Here is a 9,635-nt window from a genome sequence, read left to right on the forward strand (position 1 = left end):
TAATGAGCTTTATTGTGTTTTAGTGTTTCAGTAAATCCTTCAGTAAATACTTCAACCTGAAGCCTCAGTCTAAACCCTGGAGGAGGCTTTAGTCCAGTACGCTCCACTTTACTTAGATGGGACAAGTGACTTAATGCATTATAAGTGTTCATAAAGTATAAGAGCTTATGTTAACAATTCATAATGCATAATAAGCATGGCTATAACATGTAATGCATTTTTAGAAATATTTATAGCCATTTATAGTTTGATTCCTTATGAATGCATTATGTGTTTTTAGATGCTTACAAACGTGACTTTCATAAAACGTGTTGCTACTTTGGGTTCTTTTGAAATAATTCAACCAAACAAGGACTTTGTTTTTAAAAAATACTTTATTTTACCCATTTTCCCATTGCACATTCAAAGCTCTCATTACTGTACTCCTGTAACAGGTTGATAAACGGGGCAGCTGCTACGCCTCTATCAGTACAACCCAGTACAAAGATTCTTATGTCCTGTGGTATAAATATATAAAAATAAATGCATTTGTTGGTATGTAGTGACGGATTCTTTGCTTTGAACATACGATGTGTCCCTAAATCAATATTTTATTTACCATCACCTGTTATGTCGTTTTTGCAAATAAATAATGATTAAATAGAATCAGTGGCTTGGACTATACAGCCGACCGAAAAAACAAACCGCTAAAATGAAGTTTAATAGGTTTCCAACTGTAAAGAAAAGGACACATGTAAGGAAACGCCTGTTTCAGCTGAATAAATCAGAAAACGTTGTTCTCCATATTTTGGCATTCTGTCTAATATAAATTACCCGATAGAATAGAAAAGACTGTCTCTGTATTAGAAAATATTCAAGTACCTCTTCCTAAACATACTGGAAGTAGCTTTCAGTACGAATAACTAAAGACCAAACGAGTGACCCACAAAGAGGCCGTGCGTCTGCCTTCTGAGTTACAGCCACGAAACTAGCAAGAACAACTGGGACTTCAATCCTGTTCCTCCGCCATCCTTCACTGTGTTTTTCGGTTTTTATGGAGCGCTGCTGGAGACATCCTGTATAAATAAAAATAATGTGTGGCCACAACTTAATTCTCATGCCCACGCCTTACTAAGTTGTGGCCACTATTCATTTCTCATTCCCACGCCTTACTAAGTTGTGGCCACAATTCATTTCTCATTCCCACGCATTACTAAGTTGTGGCCACAATTTATTTCTTATTCCCATGCCTTACTAAGTCGTGGCCACAACATGGTAAAGCATGGGAATGAGATAATGAAGATGAATTCTAATGTGTTGGTAAGGTGTGGGAATATGATAATTAAGCTTTGACCACAGCTTAATCAGCATTATCTTGTTCCCAAGCGTTACCAAGTCGTGGCTGCGCCTTCTCATTCCCAAGCCTTACTAAGATGTGGCCATACATAAGGATCTCGTTCCCATGTGTTAACATGGCCATGCATTATTTTTATTAATACCTGATGTCGCCAGCAGCGTCGTGCGTTTTAGCTTTTCTTAAAAAGGAATTCCACCTGATTCCAAATTCTGATTCCAAAATCTGAGCGGTTTGATGTTCAACGCTTCAAACTAGAGAAACTGAGGAGCCAGAACGGTTCAGAGCTTTAAAGCGTTCAGTCCCAGATCCTCCCTCACACGAACTTATGGCCTTAGATATTTGATGCTTGACGATAGTTTTTAGGTAAAGTTTTAAAATAGTCATTTTTACAATAAATCAATGCAGAGAACTCTGCGCTGCTGGGCGAATACAAAACCAGTTCCCACAGGAAATGCATTTCAGATTTTTCACTATTTTATCATCATTCCTTATAAAACCTCAAGACTTGTAGGTTCACTGCTGGTTTTGTTCAGAAAATAAAATGCCTAGAAAACGACTAGCACTAAAGAAATCTTGGTTGGTTGTGATGTAAATTTCATCATTTCACATTTCAAACGTGAAAAGTCACTTTTTTTTGTTTGGATCAATTTTTACATTTCACATCAACCCACTCTGAACGACTTCACCTCAACCACATGACCGCAGAGAATTTAGAAAATCTGTGGAATTCCTCTTTAATCACGGTCTACCTGCCGGCCCTTCCGATAAAAAGGCTGCAGAGACGGAGGCAGACCGAGTCTCTCTGGGCTCAGGCGCTTCCGCGATGTTGCTGACGGATTCAGTCGAAGAAGCGGCGCTCCATGTAGGTCTCGTTTGACGCGGTGTAGCCGAACTTCTTGTAGAACTCCACGTTCTTCTGACTGCACTCCAGTGTTATTTTGTAGCACTGCAGTTTCTTGCTAAGCAGAGTCAGTGCGGATACCAGCCTGCGGAGAAAAGCACGAACAGGAGCTCCTGTTAAAAAGCAGTGTGTTCAAATTAAAGGGATCGTTTAGTGAAAGTTCAGTTTTCCTCTCAGCTCCAATGTAGTCAAGACACGTTCAGTGTCTGAAGTCCGCTTCTATAGTTCTGCACTGGTGCTACGAGGCAAATATTACTAATGATTACTGTATCTTCCTTACTAAATTCTTTTCAGTATTGATTTTTTATTTTATTACATTTAGGCTGTGTTATAAGTTTGTGTGTATTCTCAGAAAAACAACAGTTTTTGTTTTTATTTTAGCTTTTTCATAATATTACGAAAGCTGTGATGTATATTTGAAAAATGCAGGACAAGCAGTAATAATAATAATAATAATAATAATAATAGCAGCTGCAATAGTTCTAAATGCATACTATACACACTTTACAACGTACTATATAATATCCTTTATATACACACAGCTCACACTAGGATACTATTTAATATATACAACCCCAATTCCAGTGAAGTTGGGACGTTGTGTAAAACAAATAAAAATATTTTTAAAATCCTTTTCAACCCATATTCAATTGAATACACTACAAAGACGAGATATTTAATGTTCAAGCGGATAAACTTTGTTTTTTGCAAATATTCACTCATTTTGAATTTGATGCCTGCAACACGTTCCAGAGAAGTTGGGACAGGGGCGTGTTTCCCACTGTGTTACATCACCTTTCCTTTTAACACTCAATAAGCGTTTGGGAACTGAGGACACTGATTGTTGAAACTTTGTAGGTGGAATTCTTTCCCATTCCTGCTTGATGTCCAGCTTCAGTTGCTCAGCAGTCCGGGGTCTCCGCTGTCGTATTTTGAGCTTCATAATGCGCCACATATTTTCAATGGGAGACGGTCTGGACTGTAGGCAGGCCAGTCTAGTACCCGCACTCTTTTACTACGAAGCCACGCTGTTGTAACACGTGCAGAATGTGGCTCGGCATCGTCTTGCTGAAATAAGCAGGACGTCCCTGAAAAAGACGCTGCTTGGATGGCAGCAGATGTTGCTCCAAAACCTGTATGTACCTTTAAGCATTAATGGGGCCTTCACAGATGTGCAGGTTACCCCTGCCATGGGCACTAACACCCCCCCACACCATCAGAGATGCTGGCTTTTGAACTTTGCGCTGAAAACAATCCGGACAGTCCTTTTCCTCTTTGGCCCGGAGGACACGACGTCCATGATTTCCAAAAACAGTTTGAAATGTGGAATATTTGCAAAAAAAAACAAAGTTGATCCATTTGAACATTAAATATCTCGTCTTTGTAGTGTATTCAACTGAATGTAGGTTGAAAAGGATTTGCAAATCATCGAATTCTGTTTTTATTTATGTTTTACACAACGTCCCAACTTCACTGGAATTGGGGTTTTAAATACTATTAATAATTTAATCATGAATTCTGCTTTTTTGTTTTTCTTTCCTTTTGACTTTTAGACTTGGCTCATGGGCTTCTTGCAGATTAAGGGGTGTGGCTGTTTGATTTTTCACTTAATTACCACTTTAACAGATTTATCCAATTTAAAGTAACAGGGAATGTGTGGCACAATTTATTCTTAAACATCCAGCAAAGTTTTACTTTAAGACAGAAATATAAAACATATTCTAAAAAGTGTGCATGACTGACAGCCTTCAGTCCATGCAGAGAATTCTGGTGCAGGTTTTTCTGACACCAGACCCTGTTTACACCTCGTCACGTCATGTGTCGAGTATCTGGATTGTGTCCTGATGAGATTTAGACCTGGTAGTGAAATCATCTGCAGTTTTGCTCCGTAGAGTTTGTCCATATCGCTGTTAATCATTTCATCCAATCCATGATTCCCATCCTCAGACCATGATCATGTGTCCACTGACGCGCAGCAAGGGGAGGAGTTTCAGTTGTAGGGGTTTCAGGTGTACTGGGAGGGGTTTGGTTGTAAGGGTAGGGTTTTATGGTGTACTGGAAGGGGTTTCAGGTGCACTGGGAGGGGTTTCAGGTGCACTGGGAGGGGTTTGGTTGTAAGGGTAGGGTTTTATGGTGTACTGGGAGGGGTTTATGGTGTACTGGGAGGGGGTTTGGTTGTAATGGTAGGGTTTTATGGTGTACTGGGAGGGGGTTTGGTTGTAATGGAAGGGTTTTATGGTGTACTGAGGGGTTTCAGGTGCACTGGGAGGGGGTTTGGTTGTAACAGTAGGGTTTTATGGTGTACTGGGAGGGGTTTCAGGTGCACTGGGAGGGGTTTGCTTGTAACGGTAGGGTTTTATGGTGTACTAGGAGGGGTTTCAGGTGCACTGGGAGGGGGTTTGGTTGTAATGGTAGGGTTTTATGGTGTACTGGGAGGGGGTTTGGTTGTAATGGTAGGGTTTTATGGTGTACTGAGGGGTTTCAGGTGCACTGGGAGGGGGTTTGGTTGTAACAGTAGGGTTTTATGGTGTACTGGGAGGGGTTTCAGGTGCACTGGGAGGGGGTTTCGGTTGTAATGGTAGGGTTTTATGGTGTACTGAGGGGTTTCAGGTGCACTGGGAGGGGGTTTGGTTGTAACAGTAGGGTTTTATGGTGTACTGGGAGGGGTTTCAGGTGCACTGGGAGGGGGTTTGGTTGTAATGGTAGGGTTTTATGGTGCACTGGGAGGGGGTTTGGTTGTAATGGTAGGGTTTTATGGTGTACTGGGTGGGGTTTCAGTTGTAGCGGGAGGGGTTTTGGGTGCACGGGGCGAGGTTTCGGTTGTAGCTGGAGGGGTTTCAGGTGTATTGGGAGGGGTTTCGGTTGTAGCTGGAGGGGTTTCAAGTGTATTGGGAGGGGTTTCGGTTGTAGCTGGAGGGGTTTCAGGTGTATTGGGAGGGGTTTCGGTTGTAGCTGGAGGGGTTTCAAGTGTATTGGGAGGGGTTTCGGTTGTAGCTGGAGGGGTTTCAAGTGTATTGGGAGGGGTTTCGGTTGTAGCTGGAGGGGTTTCAAGTGTATTGGGAGGGGTTTCGGTTGTAGCTGGAGGGGTTTTAGGTGTATTGGGAGGGGTTTCAGTTGTCCTGGGAATTTATGCTGCTATAACGTGGCTCAAACGCTTATGCTTGCCTTTTTATGTGGCCTGGCCTCATCCACATATAATCCTGATACTCCAGACGCATTAAGTGACCAGGTGTAAACGGGTCAAAGAGACTGTAGGGGAACATATTCTTGGTCAAGTTGTATGGCTTGGACAAACCACATCAGGATTTTGGTTGGTAAAAGTAGTATTTACATGAGCAGTACCCAAGATCAGATCTGGTGGAAGGTTCACAGGACATGTGTGCCAACAAGATCAAGACTAACCTACTTTAAAAGAAAACCAAGTTCCCTGTGGCTTTAAAATGATCTTCCATGGGTTTAGACCTCCAGTCATAAGCGACACATCTGGTAATACTTACAGTTTTCCCAGCTGTTTCCCTCGGCAGACGTCACTAACAACCACCTCCTCGATACGCCCTCGCTGTTCGGAGAGATATGGGTCATAATGAGGCTAATGTAGCTAGCAAGTAATGGAAACTTATGTACACCAATTAGCATGATGCTAACATGCCTAAATCACACACACGTCAAACTGTGTGGGGGTCTTCAGTATCTCTACTAGACTTGATTACATGGTTTCTGACAAAGTCTGACTCACTGTTGCTTATAGAATACCCTGCTTAGTAGCAGCAGTGATCCTAAAGCCTGAATTTTGCCTGATTTGTTGGGATGAGGGAGAAACTGAGTGCATTAGATCAGAATGATACTGTACCTTTGCACAAGAATGGATGAATTTGTGCTCTATGATGAGCGTTGCTGTGGCAACAATTTGTCCGAGATTTGCGTCCTCGACCACGATGACATAATAGTCCCCTGTCCTCTTCATGTGTTCAAAACTGGCTATGAGGAAATCAGCAGAGGGATCGGTATCAGCACATTTACTTTCAGTCCACACGAATGGAGAATAAACAGGTTCAGCAGCTTTACAACGAAAACGAACGCGCCTCAGACCGGTTTCCAGGCACAGACCAAGCCAACCCTTGGAGAATGCACTGAAAACACTTTTGACTGAACTATAAAGCTTAATCTGTGTTATACAGTCTCCTGTACCGCTTGTGTTTTTGCTTTCTCTGCTCATGCCAATACGGCAATGTGGGTATTTTCATGTATTCTTACTGTTAGGAAGCACTTTTACCTCTGAACTGTTCTTTTGTGACGTCTCCTGCCACCGTAAGCTGTGACAAGACCTTGTAGTATCCTGCATTGTGAAAGAGAAGAAAACGTTAGTTTTCATGAAAACTTTTCATAAGACAGCTGAAACACTACTATTATTTCTTGGATTATTACCTAGTACATCTTAGTGTAGATGTCCTGCCTAGGGCTGTCACGATCAGGGAACCTCAGCTGCCGATTAATTGTCATATTAGTAATTGTGATGAACAGCTTAATAAAGTAATAAGCCTTGAAAGGCTGTGGGTTACTGCGATTTTATCACGGGAAGGGTGTTCTTCGGCATGATGGGAAGCAGAAGCAGGCAACCACGGACGGCTGAATGTCACCCATCGTTGTATATTGGGGTGAGTTCATGATTTTTTTTTTGTTATATAGTTGTGGTGGTGATAGGAACCTGGGGTCACCATGACTACAACACATTATATATATATATATATATATATATATATATATATATATATATATATATATATCCGGGCGGCACCCTCTTCTCAGCCAGGGGCTGAATCTCAAACGGCTCCCTGCTCCCTACATAGTGCGCTACGTATGAATTTATGCTGGATCCTGCAGTCCAACAGCACAAAATACAGCTAAGAAATACCTAATTTGGGATTTGGGACACATCCACACTCCATAAATGGCACAACGCATTTCTAAACCCTTATAGCTAGAACACTATTTAGGGAGGACGGAGCCGTTTGGGGTTCAGTCTGGGTTTGACGCGACTTCTAACTGAGTGTGTAAAACATTCAAGTGACTCTTATTCTGCAGTTTTACAGTAAATCACACTGTCAGTGCTTTAACTCAAGTCTGCGATATTAATGATGGGGCTGTTTCGACTGTTGGCTCTTTTAGTCTCTTGGCCAGCTGACCAGCCCAGTTTTAGTACAAACAAAAGTTGTCGGCTCTTCGGTTTGAACAAAAACGGGTTCTTACTTCATCCGTTCACTCGGTGCTCCATGTGAGCAGCTTTAGAGCCAAAGATTATTCCCTTAAACCAACAAGGGGCTTGTCGTGCTGTGATACACAGTCCAGTTGTTGTGAGGCGGTTATGGGAGTGATTTTAACGGCTTCGATCACGGCTCAGCCAATCAGATTTTAGGACCGGAACTACCAGTTTTATAACTGTCTATTAAAGTAGCCTAAGGTGGCCGACGTGGCGCATCGGTTGTCTTGCTCTCTTTACTTAGTAGCTAATGCTGGTTCAGTCAAGCAAAGCAAAGATTTTTATTATGTATTATAGATTATATAATAATAATAATAATAATAATAATAATAATAATAATAATAATAATAATAATAAGAAGAAGAAGAAGAAGAAGAAGAAGAAGTATAAAAAAATAAAATATTATGAAAAAATAAAATATTATTATTTGGACTTTTCATGCCGGTGGCAGCTCAACGTACTTTACAGACAGATGATAAAACATACAAGAAATCATTCGTATTTATTTATATAGTATATACAATAAAAAGATTTAATATATTAAAAACTAAGTCATTCTGTTCCCGCGCTATTTCAGCACTTTATTAAAACTCATGAAGGACGACCTTCATTCAAGCACAGTGAGCGGTCTGTACCTCTGTCCAAGTCGGCGGGGCAGAGGGGCCGGAGCACCAGGCCCTCCCCGGGCTGTGAGGGGGAGACTGGGGGAGAGAAAGACACCATGTTACTGCTCCAGTCCAGGTCCTGCAGCAGAGAGGGGTCAAACAGCGGGGTTTCGTCCAGCAGCATTCCAGACGGCCTGAGGTGAAACAGGATCACACGGACTGGTTTAACTTACTCAGACACCAACAAAGTACACGAAACAGGTTCTGTATAGCACCAAGAACAGACTCTACGATATAACATCCATTTAAAAAGCGTGACGCAGGACCACGTTAAGCCTGTCCTATGGGCTGAAGATCAAGACGCGATTATGCAAACAGTAACACTCGGCTTAATACTACCACTCTCTTAAAAAAGAAGGTGCTTCAAGGGTTCTGTGGTAAAGACGACTGTTCTATATAGAACCATGAACACTCAAAGAACCTTCTGCACGATTACAAGTTCTTCGCATCATGAAATTGTTCTTCGGGTTGATGGAATGTGTGTGTGAACATGCCACAGACGGATTTATACAGACTTTAAAAAAAGGGTTCTATATAGCACCCACAAGGGTTCAAGCTTGACAGCTTAACAATAGAAGAACCTTTTTGGGTGCTATATAGAACCGTTTTCAAACACGTTCTGTATAGAAGCATCTACAGCACCTCCTCCATCAGTCTGAAGAACCCTTCCATGATGCAAAGTGCAAAGTGCTCTTTGAGTGGTTCTATATAGAACCATTTTCCTTGCTAAAGAACCCTTGAAGCATCATCTTTATTTTTTTTTTTAAAGAGTGACAACTCTATATACATATATATATATATATATACATACACACACACACACACACACACACACACACACACCAGCAGGTTCTTCACTGTGAAGATTATACATAATAAAAACACCAATAATAATAATAATAATAATAATACTAATGACACATATATACAGTTCTACTATTCTTAAATATTTTAAAAAGGTTCTCAATCATGGAGATTATATGCAAAAATAGCATTATAATAATAAACCTATGGATCATAAATTCAGCAGCACACATTAAAAGAACCATTTTATGAACTGCCAAACAATTGGAATGTTAAGGTGGTTCTTTGGGTTGCCAAGGTTCTATATAGAACCACTGCCTTTGGTGAAGAACCGCTCGTTTAAGAGTACTGGGCTCAGTCTGCTCAAGCAGAGAAAGGTTTGATCTGCTCGGTGGAATTTGATCAGTAAACATTTCTTGATCAAATGATTTCCCCCTCCCTCCCCCACAGCGTCCGCCTGCCTACGTCACTAGACTGATCAGACCTTCTGCGCCACAGACGCTGAAATCGTGACGTTTCCCCGGCACGCCCTATCCGGGTGTAAGCCCTGTTTACCGGTCTGTAGCCGTGCTGTGCTGTAATCAATCAACCGTCCAGTTCAAACGCAGCCAGCGTGCTGGATGGTGGTGCAGTAGGGAAAAGATCATTCTGGAAAGTAGTAAAAATCTTTAT

The 9,635-nt window shown here is 41.5% G+C and overlaps 1 protein-coding gene across 1 annotated transcript in view; it reads right to left on the reverse strand.

Annotated features, from left to right (window-relative positions):
* Nucleotides 1–355: 355 nt before the first annotated feature.
* gnpnat1 (glucosamine-phosphate N-acetyltransferase 1) overlaps nucleotides 356–9,635 on the reverse strand; it is a 10,698-nt gene continuing 1,418 nt past the window's right edge. Inside the window, exons 2-6 of the mRNA XM_017724054.2 lie at nucleotides 8,130–8,293; nucleotides 6,511–6,573; nucleotides 6,088–6,215; nucleotides 5,735–5,796; nucleotides 356–2,322 (exon numbers count right to left, since the gene is read on the reverse strand). Coding sequence (XP_017579543.1) covers nucleotides 2,175–2,322; nucleotides 5,735–5,796; nucleotides 6,088–6,215; nucleotides 6,511–6,573; nucleotides 8,130–8,293 — 565 coding nt within the window. The 3' untranslated portion in view covers nucleotides 356–2,174. The remainder of the gene's footprint in view (nucleotides 2,323–5,734; nucleotides 5,797–6,087; nucleotides 6,216–6,510; nucleotides 6,574–8,129; nucleotides 8,294–9,635) is intronic.

The sequence above is a fragment of the Pygocentrus nattereri genome, chromosome 10 (assembly GCF_015220715.1).
Source record: "Pygocentrus nattereri isolate fPygNat1 chromosome 10, fPygNat1.pri, whole genome shotgun sequence".
Lineage (NCBI taxonomy): Eukaryota > Metazoa > Chordata > Actinopteri > Characiformes > Serrasalmidae > Pygocentrus > Pygocentrus nattereri.